The following is a 19,155-nucleotide window of genomic DNA, read 5'->3' on the forward strand; positions in this document are numbered from 1 at the left end:
TTTGGGATGAGTGCACTTCTTAAGAGTAGCAATTCCACACACATACTATGCAAGTCATCCTAGATGAATGCATGGGTGGTGTCAAAAGTGCAATTTAACAACATGGGTACTATCTCCACATAGGTGGTGGTGGGGGGTCTAAATACGACTGACTGGTCATTGGTACACAGCCTAAGTCATTTGTGTTAATATATAGACTGCTGCAGATTGAGAGAGAAATACAACTTCTCAGAAGAGGCAGAAGTAAGATGCAAATAATTTCATATAACCCCCTGCAAGCAGTCATTCTAGTTTTTGGAAGATTTATGCATCTAAGAGAATTTAGAAAGGAACATTTAAATACAGTAAATTTAGTTGAGTTACAGTTGTTTTTATTAATATATTTAAGATATGTACCTATGGAACATGTTAAAATCCTAACAGTTATTTAAATGACTGCAGATTTTAATCACTCATTCAAAACTGTTTGGTTTTCCATAATGAGGGTGCAAATACAATAGTCACTTAGAGTCTCATCACTGAAGCAAAACCATTAGCATCTTGGCAGTTAGATTCAGAAACTTTGAAACTTGAATCTGAGGAAAGTTGTGGGCCTTGCATTCACTGGGCTGAAATGTTTAATTTTGTAGTAGCCTGAACAGTCATAGAGCCAGAAGGGTGGGGCTGGGGGTAGAGAGGTGACAACTGTACACATGCTTTTCAGCACAGCAATACAAGAGGAAACAGCACACTTCTTCCCATGAACAAACCTTTATTTGAGGAACATTTGCAGCTTAAATTTGCATTTATCAGCTTACCATTGGTGACAATACTCTCATTCATAAGAGATATGCACTAGTCGGTGACTCCTGTGGCATGATCCACCAGTATAAAACAAATTTCTATCTTGCTGTAATGCAAGCTTAACAATAAAATCATTTTAAGGTCTAATATTTAAACTCATTTTACAGTAAATTTCTTTGTAAGCTAAGTGTCTATTACAGCGGATTATATTACAGTGGACTATAGTTTTACAGTCTCTTATTATGGGTTCCAGTACTAATAAACTCACTAAAAAAAACCGAACAACCTTAGTAGCATTTCACATTCAGAGAAAATAAAGACCTCTAACTTCCTTTGTAAATGTACTAATTATCTTTGAAGTTTTACATTTTATTTCTACCTAGAACATAACTACAACTTTTTTTTTTTTTTTTAAACAAACAGATTTTACACAGTAAGACATAAGCAAAACATGTTCAGGTGAAGAATTCTGTATTGCTGCCAGTTTTCTTCTAAAAAAAGAAAAGAAGTACTTGTGGCACTTTAGAGACGAACAAATTTATTTGAGCATAAGCTGTAGCTCACGAAAGTAATTTATGCTCAAATAAATTTGTTAGGTGCCACAAGTGCTCCTTTTCTTTTTTGCGAATACAGACTAATACGGCTGCTACTCTGAAACCAGTTTTCTTCTAGATGCAGACATTTTGAAAAACCTACTTTGCTCAGATTTTCATTTTTAAAAATCACCCCTAAAATAAAACAGTATCAATTTAATCAGTTTTTCGTCTTTTAAATAGCTGAAAATTTATATGTGGATTATTTTAATTTCTTATGACAACATGGTTCATGTATTATTGGCCATCTGACTGGCTAGCTAGACATAAAGAAGTCTCTGGCCATCTGTGTCTCCTTCTAGTTAACATTATAAACAATTACAGGAGATGCTGGCTAATTCCCCCTTGGCTAAACTGCAAAACTGATAATTCTTATAATTACCCAACGGTTTCATGCCACTTTTAAGCAAAGATTTAATAGCCAGGTCTCATAACTAACATTTAATTATGGTTACATCACAGTACAATACATTTACTTGTATAGTGTAATGTGTTACATAATTACAAGTATACTTGTCAAAATACAAGAACAGTGTATGTTTCCGATGCAGATTCATTGGTTTTCTTTTTACCCAATGTGTATGCTTACTCCACAAAATTATTAATCCACAAAATTCAGCAACCCACAATGGGCTTCCCTGCTAAATTAATTAATTAATCACAATCTACTATCACCTTGTCTACAGTACAGCTTAAGTCAATCTAAGTTACATTGCTCAGGGGTGAAGCCCCCTTCTGAGCGAAGTAATTTACATCGACTTAACGTGGTGTCTACAATGCGTTATGTTGGCAGGAGACGCTCTCCCATAGACATACCTTCCGCCTCTCATTGAGGTGGATTAATTACGTAGACAGGAGAGCGCTCTCCCATCTACTTATTGAGGCTTCACCAGACCCGCTAAATCGACACCACTGAGCCGATCGATTGCAGAAGTGCCGATTTAGCACCGTAGTGAAGACAAACCCTATATGAAATGAAAAATAATCTGATTAGAGTTCCACTTCAGCTCTGGTGAAATTATATGGAATATCTAGGCTTGCCATCTGGAGAACAAATGAAAGTGATGCGATTGTTACCCACTACAAAATACTGTTTCTGTAATCAGTTGTCATTTTATATTAGCAATGCAACAGGGAGTGGCCAGTCTGCCTAATACTCCCCAACCCATTCCAAAAGAGGGTGTATTAGGAGGCAAGAAACAAATAGAATAGAATAGAATAGAATAGAATAGGTTTACCTGCAGTGTCAGGATGTCCTGCCTAGTAAAGGGTTCATCTGTCAGGAGATCCTTGTAGCTTTTTGTTTTTATGTTCAGCTGCTCAACTGCCTAACAGCCAGGTGGAAAACAAGAAATTAAAATTTGACATTATCTGCCAGGCAAATGCAAGACATCTTGCACCCTTTAAAAATACACAGGATGACATAAACAAATTAGAGACATTCACCTCCAATAGGTGATCACATTGTTTCATTGGGCTCCTTATTAATTTTGGAGAACATATGTATTTCTTTCCTAACCATTTGACTCAACAATCTCTAATTAAAAAATATTTTATTTAGGACTCTCTAGCTACATACATTGTTGCTACATGTTTTTAAACCAAATTCCACATAAGAATTTAAAGAAAAGCACAAAAAGAAAATCCTGTCATCTGTTTTCTAGATTATAGTTAAAATGCACAGAATCACATTTTTATGTGTGGAGCAATATTAATCTCTAATTTAACAGGTGCAATTAAAGTGATTTATAAAATGGTCAGCAGTTTACAGAATGGTAGGAATCAACATCAAAGAAATGCATTGTACTCCTGAACAAATAAAATAATCAAACCAGATTCACCACTACATCACAGCATGGAAGACACAGCTTTACTTACAAGGAAAGAAACAGATGTACTCACACTCAAGTGCCTCCTCCTACCCAGAACCAAAATAGGTAACATTTTTTCTGCTACTTTAAAAGTCTAGAAATTAATTTACGGTTTATATAACCTAGGAATAAATTACATTGGCCAGAGTGATGTCTAATGTGAGCAAATCTGTGCAAGTTTTCCCTACACATCTGCTCAGCTGAGCTTCTCTTTAACAGGATATGCAAATTGTGGCAAAATGGGTAGCAGTTCTACTATATTGGCAAGCATCTACTAAGGACTAGGCTGCTAAATCATTTTTACTTGTAATCAAAGCAAACTAGTATCCACGTTTCCAGAAGAGAATAGCAAGTATTCGAACCTAGTCTCATCTGTTCCCCTAACTGGAGACTTTAAAATGTGCAATGCCATTTAGAATTGGGAGAACATATTGGGGTGGGGTTTTTTTTTGTGAATTTAGCCCCTTTTCTTGTTTGCAATTGTCCAAACTGATTTTTTTTTATTTGAAATTTCAGTATTTCAAACAGTTTGATGTCTGTTTTGTGTGAACAAATTCCAGCCTGCGGACTGTTCACAAATGTTCACTGCATGTATTTCTTACAACAGTGGTTCTCAATCAGGGATACATGTACCCCTGGGGGTACACAGAGGTCTTCTAGAGGATACATGAACTCATCTAGATATTTGCCTAGTTTTACAACAGGCTACATAAAAAGCCTAGCAAAGTCAGTACAAACTAAAATTTAATACAGATAAAATGAGAAAGTAAGGAATTTTTCAGTACTAGTGTGCTGTGACACTTGTACTTTTTGTGTCTGATTTTGTAAGCAAGTAGTTTTTAAGTTAGGTGAAAGTCAGGGTACGCAAGACATATCAGACTCCTGAAAGGGGTACAGTAGTCTGGAAATGCTGAGACCCACGGTATTACAGTACTGGATAGTCAAGCTGTGTATACGCTCACCCAAAGGTTTGAAACTGATTGTATTGCGAGGTTTGTATGAAGAAACCTTTGTTCACACAAACGTTCACAAAACGTGAATACAAAGTTGAGAAATGCAGTTTAAGTGAAGCTCTCAAATATCCACTAATAAGTTATCTATTTTTCTCCAACTCCAGTTAAAATATTCTTGCTTACTAAAGATTAGAAGCAGGCAATCTGCCCTTTGTGCATGGATATGTACTAGAAAGAAATGTTGTTGGCTTCACAGAAGAGTTGTTTGTTCATTCAACTGAAAATGAATCAGGAATGTGATAGTGAATCAGGAGTTAAACATTCTGGCCTACAACTCTCTCTCGGGCTGAGCTATATGCAGCTTACTTTTAAAGCCTGTCATTTGAGTAATATGCATCTTAAATAATTTGGAATGTCCATAAGGGGTGAAATTCATCCTTGTGAAAAGGCCAAGGGACTCAGCTCCATTTCAGACCTATTTTGAAGACTTAAGTGGAACTTCAGTAGTGTATAGGCCTCTTGCTGGCCCTAGGCACAGGGGTCGATTCCACCCTAATGGAGATAGCGTGGCATAGAGCAGGGAACTAGGATTACCTGGATTCTATTCCCCATGCTGCTCCTAGTTTGCTGCATGACCTTAGGGAAGCCTCTTCACTTCCATGTGCCTCAGCTTCCCTGTCTGCAACATGGGGACAACAACACCTACCCACCTCTGTAAAGCTCTTTGAGAGCCTTGAATGAAAGATGCTACAAGTGTAAACCATTAACACTGAAATGCAATGGCGAGCCTACCTCATAAGCAAATACATTTCCAGTTGTCTTGATAGCCACTATATGGGAGTTATTGGTGAAGACAGTGAAGAGCACTGGACAGTGGTATTTACCTGTGGGGGAGGAGGGGAGAAAAACAAAAAAATTCTGCATGAGTTTCTTATGGTTGTTTAGACAAATGGAAATGTTGCTTTAGTTGTCTTTGTGACAAATATTTACATTCTTTTTATAAAACAAATGCGTTTTTCATGTTCAGTGTACAATTTATGGTCTTCTTAATTCATGCTTTGTTTCTCTATTTGTAGTACTTGGGGGTGGGTGAGGTAGAATGACACCTAAAAGTATTACAAATCAAGAGGAAAAAAATGGGTCTTTGAAGTCTACCATCCAGTAGCCAGCAATATAGCACGTCACATAACGGGGTTGGTGTCAACTCAGTATCACAATATAAATATCGTAATAACCAAGACACTCTTGGTAGTGAGAAATTGTACTCAACCCCACCACCCTGTTTTCAGCATCCTTCTCAGGAACATATCTTGGTTTATATCCAGCAGAGGTGCCGATGAGATGGTGTCCTTTGCAGGTGCTGCTGGTAAGAAAAGGAAGCACTTCGTAGTCAATCTCAGTAAACAGAATTCCATTAAACCTAAGCACACGCTTTTCAATAAAGAATCTGGCTTCAGCTCAAATTGAGCTGTAAATTTTCCTAAGAGGGTCAGCATAAATATTAAACACATCTTACATAAAGATAGTGACGAAAGCCAACGGATCAAGAAAATGTATGGATAAATTTGGCAGAAAGCAATTAGAAGATTATTATTAATTCTTGACCAGTTTGCTAGATTGGGAATTCGGAAACAGCTTTGGCTCATTTGATTCTTTTCCTACTAATTACAATCTGATCAATCAAAAACAGCATGGAGAATTGAATAAAGATTGCTCAAAGCGCTACCAAGACAGGACAGGGAAGCTCCTATAGATATTCACCCAATAGAGTCACCCAGAGATAGTGCTCCAATCTCAGACTTGTAAAAGCAAGGATAAGAATTTTTGGGGATTTTTCAATTTATTAATCTACCCAAAACTGAAGGAAAGTTATCCACTTTATGAGAACGTGTAAGCTTCAGAGGCAAATTTAGAAGATGTGTTATGGCAGGGGCGGCAGTACTTTGTCCCACTGCGGGACACACAAGCAAGCTACCTAGAGCCTGAAGCCTGCCCCCCGTTGCCTAAAATAAAGGAAACTGCAGCTGCTTTATCTTTAATACAGAGGAGCACTCCAGGAAGATAGTGCTCCATCTTGATCTGAATGGAAGATGCTCAGATAAAGACAGAGCATTACATGGCTTTTCCCTTAATCACTCCTCACCCGACTTTCTATACGAAAGAGAACAGACACCTGGGCATGTGTTAAAATTCCATGAGCCATGTTTTAAGAAATGCCTGCTGTTAGACAGAAATAAAGATCAATTCTCTTCCTTTTATATTGTAGCCTTTTACTTCATCTAGCACCACCCGATGGGCTCTTCTTAAAAAAAAAAGACTGTTTGGAAAGTTCACTGCTACCATAAACGCGCCTGTGTTATTATTTGTACGTATTAGTGCCTGTGCACCCCAGCTGTGGAGCAGGACCCCACTATGTTAGCACTGTGCTAACACAGAACAAGAACATGATCCCTGCCCCAAAGTGCTTCAGCCTGCTAGCACGGACACTGGCACTTTTGCAGCAATGATACAGCTAGCTACATATATCCCACAATAGTGCCAGGTGCTTCTCCCCACCCACCCATTGCACCAGTCTGGCTAGCGGCCTGCACTTCAGTATACATTTGCCAGTTCACCCACAACCTCAGGAGAGAAGGGTTAACTGAAAGCGACTAGTCTTTCCCTTGCAGATGGCAAGGGCTCTCTCACCCATGGCAGCTCACGATGTGGTTCATGTACAATGAGTTGCTCTGCCGAGAGAGCATTTCACAGTAGATAAGATTCTTTTCCTCTGAGTATAACTGGTTCTGAGAAGCAACCCCATCATATTTATTAGTTTCAGTTCCTGCTACCATAAGCAAATTCTCCATCCTGACCAGCAATGTCAGGAGTGAAATTGCAATCAGTCCACAGCAATAGGGCCCATGCTCTAAGAACTGGTTACTGAACCTCCAAGCCACATGTAAACTCTTAGCAGTATTCCCCAAAGCCAATACACTGTTAAAGCCGAGAATTTATTCCTCCTCCAAAAGAAGTGGCATTACTTTAGTTACAAATTTACACTCTAAAAAGTGAGGAAATTCTACTATACTGTTCCAACTCCAGCTTTCATGCCCCATAACCTCATGTTCCCCCTTCCACACACAGATCAGAGACTTCCCTTTGCTCTTACCACTCTCTCATTCAGAATGAAACACTCCCCAAACTGCCCGCCCCCTCCAACAACCATCCCCTACCCCAAAAGATTTAGTTATCAACAGTCACACCAAACAAAATTTTCAAGAGATACTAGTGATTTACCTGAGACACCATATAAAGGGACCTGGTTGGCACAAAGTGCACTCTCTGAAAATCAGGCCCCTTTAGGGTCTCTGAGGTTGGGCACCCAAACACTGAAGCACCCAAAATCACCAGTCCTTTTTTGAAAATCTGGGTCCCTGTCTCCAACCTTTTCTGGGGAAAATCAGAGGGTGGAGCTAACCAGGTTCCAATATCCGACCCATTCCAGCATGCTTGACTTCTTACAATCAGGCTGAGTGACAATGATGGACCACCTCAGATAGCCAGAGACAGAGACACACACACACCTACTAGAAGGGGAGCTCTTCTTCATTATTCTAGGATGAAGAGCCTAACCCTAAATCCTATGCCTTTTTAGTTATACCCCTACTCCTGATGTATGATGCACATTATTATATACCCTGGACCTCTGAGAATGTTCTAATCTTTGCCTGTACAAGCCAATTCATCTGAAAAAGGTTAAAGAATTACAATATTCATAACTAGGTTTAGACACAAACTATGTTCCAACATGTCTCATGTACTTTGCCCCTGGAGGAATGTATTCATTTCAAGGATGGCTTTTTGAAAGCAATCTTACTGAACTGTGGGAGAGCAAAAAATGGTGAGAACGCCTTTAAAAACACACCTTTTTTCTCCCACACTTTACTCTTTGGCCTGCAATTATTGTAATATTTAAATTAAAAATTCACCTTTGGGTTGAGATTAAGTATAAAATATTGCAGCCCAAAGGATACTGTTTTGCAAAAAGTTGTAAGTGGAGAAAAATCAGAGTTCATGATGAAATGGCTCCTTTATACTTAAGGGTCTCTATTATGACTCCTTAATACTCTAAGCATGTAATTTTAGTTGAGCTAATCCCACTCGAGTTAACGGTAGCTGTATAACTAAATGCCCTGAATCGTGAGCTGAACATATAATGGCCAGGATTTCCAAACGTGATCTCCATTTTGGCGTGTCCAACTTGAGATCCCCAAAAGCCGCCTGATTTTCAGAAAGTACTGAGCTGGAGCTATAGTAAGTTGTGCACCGAAAAATTGCTATTCGTTTTTTAAAACCTTTATAAATTCGTTGATGTCTTACCGATTATGACAATGTTGTAAAGGCATTAAGATTTGTCATTTGAATGCAGAACACTAAAGGAATGTGTTACCAATCATAGAACTCTTATGACAGACAGTGTGGTCTAGTGGATTTAGCTAAGGATTTAGGAGATAGAAACTTCTAAATTCTAATCCCATCTCTAATGCCTAAAGCCCTTCTTACCTACATTTTCCCCTCAGGAAAGAGATTATGATCATCTGCTTCAGAGGTTTCATAAATTAATGGTTGCAAAGTTATTAGAACATATAACATGCAAAGTATTATTAATCAATCTATAATTTTATCCCTTAGATTATTGGTGGTCCTGGATTGATCCTTGATTTTACTGGTCTCTAAACCAGCAGAAGCATAACCACAGGCTCTTCTCTAACAGGTTGTTATTCAGAAGACGCCATGAACAAGTTTCTCGGAAAACAATTATCCTGAGTTGTCAAATGATTTATTGAGCATTTTGCCCCCAATTTTACCAGTGTCTTCAAAATGGAGTTCAAATCATGGAAGACTGATATGGACGATCAGAGAAGTCTGCTGAGTCACAACACCCCCTGGACTTGCAATGAGCTCCATCAACTTCTACATGAGGGTCTCCCTTTCCCACAATGTTACTATATCCTTAGCGAAGGTAGCATCTCCCTTTCCCTTGGTCTTTTAAAAAACCGAGACAATTCCACTTAATTGATTGGGAAGCTGGAGAATAAGTAGCATGGGAAAATTAACATCTTTTCCAGGCTAATGTGCTTCTAATTCTGCTGTGACATAACACTGCAACATTAATGAAGACTTTATTCTATACTCCACATTATCTCAGAATACTAAAGTAAGCCAGAGTGAAGGGTTACGACACAGGCTCAGATTCCTGTAGTAAATTTGCTACAGTAGTTATGGATATTGGTTAAAGATAACACACCATGTAATTTCATCCTTCCAGAAACATTTACTCTCATCATGTAGTACCTTACTCGGCAAGCAGTCACAAAACGAAATGGGATTACTTTCAGAAATAGAAACTACTCAATGTAAGGATGACAGAAATGGGGCCTTAATGAAGAATATGTTGATTCCAACAATAAGTGACATGCTCAAAAATAAAATTATGATCCTACATGGAAAGTAACACAAGTTATTTTAGTACATGAACCTATAGCTGTAAGATAATCCTGGTTTGTAAAAGTGTTCAGAAAAAATAAAGAATGCACCAACTCACCTTCATTGTTTTTAGCGAAGTTTAGTTTGACAAGAGATTTGGCATCTAGTTTCTAAGGGATACAATAAAATATGGAAAAATTAATCACTGCTAACACTGACCTCAGAAATAAAATAATACCATGGCATTAATGAAGCTTGTTATTATTACACTGATTGCATCATCATCAATAATAAACAACCTGATATATCATCACAGTAACTCTAGAAATGAAAGAGGATAGAGCCAATCCCCAGAAATCATATTTAGGGAACTTGAGAACAGGGAAACACATTACTTGTAGCTTGATACAGTATTGTCCTAATACAAATGTAATAGACCTGAGAGGAAATAATTCAATTTATACTTTGCTTCAGCACACATTAAAAAGGGGGTCAGCATGAAAAGATGAGAGGCAATAACTTGCAGCAAATACATTATATTGAAAGCTATTCTTGTTGATTAAAAGTGACAACTCAGAGGCATTTCTGCTGGAGGACGTAAAGCAAGCAAACTATGTTTGCAATTACATTTATTATTATTTGACTAAAGTAACTATCGTTTATCTTTTGCTTTAACAGACTATACGTCAGCGCACATTCTAACTAGCAAAACATCAGAAGTAATGAAGAATGGTGATGTGAACTCTTGGGAAATGTATACTTTTAATCGTTACGAATTTTTAATACAGCTTATACTGTAGCAAGGGTTCCATGGATTTTACGACTGAGAATTAGAGTTAAGGGGAAGATTAAGTTGGCCTACTAGAACTGATTAAATTAAGTTTACTTTTTTATCACCTGAATAGAGAGTGCTTTGACAGGGAGTCTCTCAGGCCCTGATCCTGCAATTTGATCTGTGCAGGCAGGAAACAGCAAATTCCTATTGAAATCAACAGGGCTCTGCATGGGCATAGAGATCCTCCAGCACAGACCCCCATTTATTTCAACAGGACAGAAGTAAGTGTTTGATCATCAGACCTTAGCGCCCAACCCTGTAGCTGAGTGCCTTCCTCTTTCAGGTGCAGCGCACCCTCAACTACCATTGACTTCAATGGCCTGAGGGCACCTCGTAGGATCAGGCCCTTACAACCCTAAGAATTTAGGTAAGAATGGCTATTGGTAATGAAAGTAAAACTAAAATGGCCACCTCCTGAAACTCGCAGTATCAAGCCTACCAATACAATGTATCATGATGGACCACAGGTTTGTAAGCCGAGTCAGGACCTCAGAAACAACAACAATAAAAAAGCCTAGTCTGAGGAACTTACAGGCTGCCAGAAAAATTTAGTCACTGCCAGATTTCCTGCGAGGAGCTCCTACAACAAAGGCCTTTTAAAAGACAACTAGTCCTGCTTTCAGACAATCAATTAATCAACAAATAAAGGAGGCAGAGAGCTATATTCCTCTTTGTATCCCTAGACAGGTCTCTACTCGTTACTGTTTGTAGATATGCATAAGCTTTGTGCAAAGACTTGTTGGCTCAATTTTGATGGCACATAGTGGTTACATAAAAAGTCACATGACCACATTTTGTGTGTCTAATCAAGACTTATGTTCCTTGATCAGAACACTATAAGATATGACAGCTGGCTCATTCTTCTATGACAGCTGGGCTTTTTTTAAATACGAGGCTGCCTCTCAAATTGTTTTGTCAAGTCGCAGCATTAATTAGCTACCACAAAGGTAACCATCTGCCTAGTTTACTAGGAAGAGGAACAAGGGGAAAAAGGTGGGAGAAATAGAATGAACATGCTAGTTTGTTAGCATTGTCTCCAGCCCAGTAATTGGAGGATGCAAGTCCAATATGGTGGTTCTTATGTTGTGGTTCTCAGGCGAGACAGACACCGTCTGCAGGAAGGCATAGTAATGGTAATGGCAAAGCATTGCATGTCCAATCTAAAGTAGGATTTCTTACTAGGAAAGAAAAATTATTGAGGAAATGGAGGGGGTTCTGCAGAGCTGACAATGTAAACTGATGTGTTTGGATGGCTTTGTCCTGCCTAGCGATATTTATTAACACAAAACATATCCACAAATGCATTCTCAACAAAATAGCCCAAATGTTAAATCTAAGGATGCACTCCTTTATAGAGACACCACCTCTTGAAATATTGAAAAATCTCAATTAAGATCAGTTTAAAGAAGACCTAGAAAGAGATGCAGTCTCCCTCAGCTCTCAAAAGAGGAGAGCAGACCATCTGTGAACAAAGCAAGAAGCTGCAGCTCAAACAGAGGCAGTCTCAGTCAGAGACCCGAGCCATGATTTAGGATCCAAACTGTTGTACTCGACTGCATTTTCTGCTTCCAGCTAGAGTCGATCAGCACTAGCAAAAGTTTTAGCACATTATTTTATTAGTCAAGATGTATTATGTCCTTAGAAGCACTATCATGGTCTCAGGCTCCTATCCAGTATCCCAGGAGACAGTACTGTGCCACAGGTCACATCTTTTGGGTGACAGCCAGTAAACAATTTATTTCTTGATAAAGGTGGCTCAAGTTGCAAGGCCTAATGTCAGCATCCAAAAATAATATGGGCCAACACCTCACAACAGATAGCATTCATAGGTAACGTGAATGTAATATAAAGACAAAAAGATGTGACTGACTGAACATAGCCAGCTGATCAGTATGTGCTACATTACAAAGAAATCTCAGAATCAGGAAGAGGCTAATTCACACTCATGTTATACATACACACAAAAACTACATTAAAAGAATATTGTTACAGTGGGCAAGTCAAGCTCTCGAAGAAGTTAGAAAATGCCAGAATTAAGTTTGCTTATTCACTGGTTCTCGGTTCCAGTCTCCTCCCTACAAGATTCCTTATCTGATTTCAGTTCCCCACTCCATCTAATGGCTTCTAGTCTTCCCCCCATCTCCCTCCTACTCCTAGTTTCCTTGCCCAATCATTCCCAGTCTCCACATATGCCAACACCCAGTCTCGGTTTCCCCTACCGGCCCCCACAACCCTTCAGTTGCAGTGACTGCCCCCCATACTCCTTGCCCCAATCTGCTCTAACCACTTGTGCATTCAAATCAGGTAGCTTCCTCCTCCACATTGCCTGGGCCCAGCAGGGGAGGCACTCAGAGCATAGAAGAGAGTGCCTCCGCTCCCAGTTGAGATGCTAGCACCCGATGTAGCCTACAGCAACCCAGACCAGAAATTTCAGAGGAAGTCTGGCTCAATTCTGGGCTGGAGCATGTGCAGCACAGACAGAATCTTCAGGAAATTCAGCCCCTAAAATCTATGGAGTCTCTACAGAGCATGTTCAAACTGCAATTTTGCAAAGGCTTAAAACTTGGCCAGATTTGGGTGGCTTTTCATTGGGAAGGCAAAAGGCACATCCTTGACACAAAGGCCACCCTCTGGCAAATGTCAAGTCCCTGCTCCAAAGCCTAGGGGCAGTACAGCTGTCCAAAGAAAAAGTAACCAGATTTTTTTTTTTAAAATAGGGGCAAAAACAACATTTTCTCCTAATTTCTTGGATACATCTGAGCCCATTTTGGCTGAAGCTCCTATAAAATAAAATTCAGCCTGAGGCAAATACAAGGCAGGCAACATTTCAACCCAAATTATTAAAGTTTGGGAAAGTTATAAACAACTGTAAAAAAGGGTCTTGTAATGGGAAGTCTTGGGCAACCTTAATAGGCAGTGCTACCACCTCGCCTATACTTGTGTGTATGTGTAAGGACACACAGGGTATGTTTACATTACACAGTAAACCTGGGAGTGAGCGACCCATGCCTGCAAACCTGCTCTTTCCAAGCTTGAGTGTCCACAACGCATTGTTTTCAGAGTAGCAGCCGTGTTAGTCTGTATTCGCAAAAAGAAAAGGAGTAAGGAGTACTTGTGGCACCTTAGAGACTAACAAATTTATTAGAGCATAAGCTTTCGTGAGCTACAGCTCACTTCATCGGATTCTCATACCTGTGCTGACGAGTCCTTAGTGCACTACAGATACGAATCAGGCATAGTTGGTTCTGGGGGAGTATCCCAGGGTTCTTAGCACCTTGCTAGCCATAAATGCTCTAGGACATTATTCATAGCATACTGAAGGAGTCTGCCCATCCAGTGGCCGTTGACCAGAGGTGCTCTTAGCTTGCCAAGACACCCAGTGGATTTGCGCACTCCCTGCAAATGGAGTCTGCAACATGGATCCAGCATGGGGCCGCCCTGCGGGGTCAGGGTCTGGGGTCCAGGCTGCCACCCAGCCCCATGGGATCAGGATCCGGGTTGCCACCAAGCTGCCCACCCAAGTCCAGGGTCAGGGCTGCCGTCCGACCCCTGACCCAGGGCTCCACTAATGGCCCCACTCTGTGTGGGGGTCTCTGGGTGGGAGGCGCTGGGCATAGGGGTCTGTGGGCGGGTGCTGTGGTTCTCAACCTGTGGCCCAGGTAACACATTCTGGGCCGCATAGGCAGCCCCCAATGATAAGTAGGTTGAGAACCACTGCTCTAGCACCAGTGAAAGAACTCTTTCCCACCACTCACAAGCACAATTCTCACTCTCTTTCAACTAATGCAATACAAGAGTTCAGACAGGTGCGTCTGAGTATATAGGAACCAACTGGGATTAACATTTAGGGTCTGTTAATCATTGTTAGCACAGAGAGTGTTTAACCTTTCTCAAAAGTACAGAAATCAGCTTTTTTTTTTATGTCTAAAGTGTACATAGTGCTTGGCCTCTCCTTCACCCCAAGTACTCTATGTACAAGTGGTGTATGATCCCTTAAAATGTGGGACCAGTGCAATGCAGCAATATGAGAAACTCAGAACAAGTGAGCTGTAGCTCACGAAAGCTTATGCTCAAATACATTTGTTAGTCTCTAAGGTGCCAAAAGTCCTCCTTTTCTTTTTTCAGAACAAAGCTGTGTGCTTGGCATTTCACTGACCGGTCTAGTGGAGCTCAGGCATTTCAGAGGTTATGTCTACACAGCATTCTGGACTGAGCAGGAGCAAGCCTCCCAGCCCAGTTGACAAATTCAGCCTAGCAGGGCTTGTGCTAATGCTCTAAAAATAGCTGAATAGAGAGTACTTTGAAGTTGCTGCTTGGGCTGGAGCTCGGGCTCTGAAGTCCATCCGCATCCTTAGGCTTCAGAACCCAAGCTCCAGTCCAAAACTACAACTTCAAAGTGCTGACTACACAGCTATTGTTAGAGTGCTAGTGCAAGCCCCACTAGCCCAAGTCTGTCAACCCAAGCTCAGAGGCTCACTCCAAAATGCTGTGTAGACGTACCTTAAGGGTAGACCTACACTGGAATAAAAGACCAGCTGCACAGTGGCAGCTGGCCCACGTCAGCTGACTCAGACTCGCAGGGCTTGGGCTGCAGGGCAAAACATAGCAGTGTAGATGTGCAGGCTAGGGCTGGAGCCCAAGCCCTGAACCTCCCGTGAGGGTCTCAGAACTGCGGGGTGCAGCCTGAGCACCTACACTGCAATTCTCAACCCCGTAGCACAAGCTCTGCGAGCTTTGAGTTAATTGCCCCAGACTCTGAAACTTGGTACCAGGGGTTTGTATTGCAATGTAGATGTACCCTAAGAGGCGTCACACACAGGCTCAGGTGACAATGACTTTGCACTCAAGTGTTTCCTGCTGTCTGAGCCATGAGGCAGCTTCCTGTTATCCACAGGAGGCATTTGTACTGTTTAGATTTAAAAGGTGGGGAGGAGACAAGGCTGTAAACAGACATATATAGGAGGGCTGGGGTTATGTTGTGGGCAAAACACCAGTTTTTTTTTGTTTTCAAAAGTCTATTAACTAATCATCTCCTTTTCCCTCTGTATGTAGCAAAGGCCAGGCTCGTTACACAAAGCAGGCTTTTCAAACCTCAAAGCCTGAAAGCTCTACGGGTTGCTGGACAAGGGCCCAATGCAGGCATAGTCCCCATTGCCTAAAATGGGGTTTCTTGCCTGAGAAAGCGTTTGCAGGATCAGGTCCTCTGTTTATCAACTCTGAGCAAAGAAAAGTTATGTAGGGGAAGTCCAGCCAGAAAGGCAGTATTTCTAGTATGTTGGCTTTTTAAAGATCTGCATGTGTCACACTGAAAATTATGAAAGGAAATTCTTTTTAGACATAATTTGGATCCCATACCATATTTTCTGCATTTTTAATTCTCATAATCTTTATTTTATTTGAAAACAGTATAGTCTGTCCTAAGGGTTAAATGTGCTCCTGTTATACTTATTCAGCACCAGAAGTCAAAGCCTCCTATTTTCGATAGCACTATTTGTTGCTGTGGAAATCATCATTATGCCACAGGCAGAGGACTTAGACTTCAGATGGAGAAGCCGTAACAAGAGGAGATGAGTTCTTAAAAGGGGGAAAAATACTTGTTTTTCATGCATATATTATCAGGAATAAAGCACAAGAGAGAACTGAAGTGCAAAATATATGGTGGAGAAGCAAAAATGTTTCTAAAACTAATATTCTTCAAAGATTACTGTCAAGTCTCAGTAACTCTTCAATGAAAATAGAATTCAGGAAAGAAAAAGCAAACTTTAATAAAAAGGCACAATCTGTTTGAAATTTTAAATTTATCACCAAATCTCGCATCCAAGATTAAATTTATGCAATAAATATTTTCCCAGGCAGAAATAAAAGCTAGTATTCTTTTAAGGATACTTTTATGTACTAGTACTGGAAAGCAGGGTTAAGATACAATATCAGTTGTTAAATGAGGATTGGAAAAAACTATTTGAGCTTTCCCCTCAGCAGATTCCCTCCCTTTTTGAGACATGCTTCCAGCAAAGCCAGTCAGGCTACTTTTGGCCATGACCTACTTTCTAGCAAGCATTTACAAGCCCCATCACAGAGTTTTCTCTAGTCTGTCAGCTGACACAACCCATTCCTTCCATGTGGAAGGGCAGCTTTTGGATGAAGCATGCTGATTGTTTAAAATTAAATCACCCTTTGTCACTGATGCTTGTGAATCATGAAGATATAACCTATAATCCCTGCACATCAATTAGTTACACACTATGAATCCCTTTGGTCCATGTCAACATGTTCTTCATTCCCCTGTTAAAGACCTGTTGCTAATCAGATTTTGACTCTGTTGGATACATACCAGTCTGAAAAACAATCAAAACAGACTCATTTTGTTCTTCAACCTCTCATGGAGCAGCAAGAGTTTTACTTACTAAATACAGAGCTTTCCAGATTCCTTAACTGAGTTAATGTTAAAAATTGTTAGTCACCTAGTAATCAGAAGCTCTACCTAATAGCCTATGGCAGGAAGGGAAAAGAACAGGGAGTGATGCCATCATGGATAAAAATCTCTGCAAATTCAACTATGATGGCAAGGTCAATGAAGAGTCAGAAGCATCAGACCCTGAACTGACCAGCCACAGACAAATCCTGTAGCATAATGGACAAGGTGCAGTAGTGAAGAGACTTTGGCCCTACTGTATGCTGAGAACCACCAAAATGGGATACTAGAGATAGGGGAAAAAAGCAGGTTCGAAAGATAAAAATGGATGTGTGCCTTACGTACCCATTGCTGAATTTCTGCCTGCATCTATACTTACACTTCATGTTCTTTTAGAAATCACAAACCTATTGTTCTTAGTTTCCCATCTTTGAACTTCGAGAACCAAACGCACCACTTTTCCAATCACTGGACATTCAAGAAAAATGCAGATGATGTTGCTTGGCTGTTTCAGTTTTAATTGCAGAGCAGCAAGCATATTGAGTACTAAACATTTTAAAGTGAATTTAATACTGGTGAAAGGTGCCACACTGACAGCCTTGGAGACAAAGTCTTTAGTGAGTACACGCAACAGATACGCTGTGGGAAATAGAGGTGCAAGCCTAACCCCAGTTAAGATTGACCAGTATGCCTCAATGCTACCTTGGAGGTACCTGGTCTAAGGATGAGAAGATAGTTCAGTCTCCAGATCCATTCAAGCTACAGCTACTCTGCTGAGACTCCTAGCATGACTGCCAGTCGTGATAGTATTTTATCACATGGACAATTGTCCATTCAGAGCTATATCAATACCATCAATTCATTCCACAGGTCAAACAACAGCTTTTAGTTGATAATGACTTTCATTCACTACAAAGTAGATACAGATTTGGGCTGGTAGCTTGGAAGTGAAAAGGGGATCTTCATTAGCCACTTCAGGCCATCAAGTCTCAACAGTAATATTTAATTAAAACTGACACTCCACATTAGTCAGAGTCCTGCCTTTAGGATTGCAGAGATTTGCTTGATGATATAAGCTTGACTCGCAGAATCTGGCAACAGCACAGCCATAACAAAGGGAATGTTAATAAAAGATGTATGGAAAGAGAATGAACAGTACAGTAGAACTTCAGACTTGCGAACACCTTGGGAATTGAGGTTGTTCGTAACTCTGAAATGTTCGTAACTCTGAACAAAACTTTATGGTTCTTCTTTCAAAAGTTTACAACTGACACTAACTTTACTACGCAGAAGAAAAATGCTGCTTTCCCTTTATTTATTTATAGTAATTTACATTTAACACAGTAATGTACTGCATTTGCTTTTTTTTTTGGTCTCTGCTGCTGCCGGATTGCATACTTCAGGTTCCAAATGAGGTGGGACTGGGTCAGTTCGCAACTGTGGTGTTTGTAACTCTGAGGTTCTACTGTACAATATAAAATATTAAACCTGCAATTTTAATGCAGTCAGAGATCTTCTATCAACCCAGACACAAAGTAACCATAGCCAAATCCAACACAGTTTAAGGAAAATACAGAAACAGCAGTACTGAAAAGCCATAAGTCTCAAATTTTAGTAAAGTCTGGACAAGAGAAGATCTGTAGGGAGCCTCATACTGAATCTTATCTAAGGCTACAACGTTTCATGACTTCCAAGTGTCACAATCACAAAAATGCATCTAATGTACCCCATCTTCCACCAAAACAAGAAGTGGGGGTGGGTGGGAAGACCATCTGTTCAGTCTGTAAAATCTAAATGCAAATATTTATTTGCTCTAGGAGAAATAATGCATTAGGAATAACAGGATACATTTATGAGTGCGTGTCCAGAGCTAGTCTACTGAATAGCAAAACTACCTGTCATTCCCCAGATCCAGAGGACCAGGAAGGTACAGCAGCTTAATCAGCACCTCGATGTGCTTTTTTAATTAGCCTCCTGTTCATTGTAAATTTAAATAATAAAGTGTTTTTCAGAGTTTTACCTTTTGGCTGCGTCACAAGGAACCAAATATGACTCTTTAAAATAGATACACTCAGGCAAGCTACAGGTGTGTCATCACCTGTAATATATACACACCTAGAGAAAGGAAAAACAACCTACAGGTAACTGATCCATGTCCATTACAAGAAGTGAGAGTGGGGAGGAAGCAGGGCAGGGAGAGAAAAAACTATTTTTTTTTTTAAAATATATAAAGACAATT

At 40.1% G+C, this 19,155-nt stretch overlaps 1 protein-coding gene across 2 annotated transcripts in view; it reads right to left on the reverse strand.

Moving 5' to 3' along the window:
• The window catches only part of PPIL2 (peptidylprolyl isomerase like 2), a 118,063-nt gene that overhangs the window by 79,448 nt on the left and 19,460 nt on the right, over positions 1-19,155 (reverse strand). For both annotated transcript variants that reach the window (XM_038373089.2, XM_043498467.1), the window contains exons 6-8: positions 9,788-9,839; positions 4,993-5,084; positions 2,615-2,704 (exon numbers count right to left, since the gene is read on the reverse strand). In XM_038373089.2, coding sequence (XP_038229017.1) covers positions 2,615-2,704; positions 4,993-5,084; positions 9,788-9,839 — 234 coding nt within the window. The remainder of the gene's footprint in view (positions 1-2,614; positions 2,705-4,992; positions 5,085-9,787; positions 9,840-19,155) is intronic.

Source organism: Dermochelys coriacea, chromosome 15 (assembly GCF_009764565.3).
Source record: "Dermochelys coriacea isolate rDerCor1 chromosome 15, rDerCor1.pri.v4, whole genome shotgun sequence".
In the NCBI taxonomy this organism is placed as follows: Eukaryota; Metazoa; Chordata; order Testudines; family Dermochelyidae; genus Dermochelys; species Dermochelys coriacea.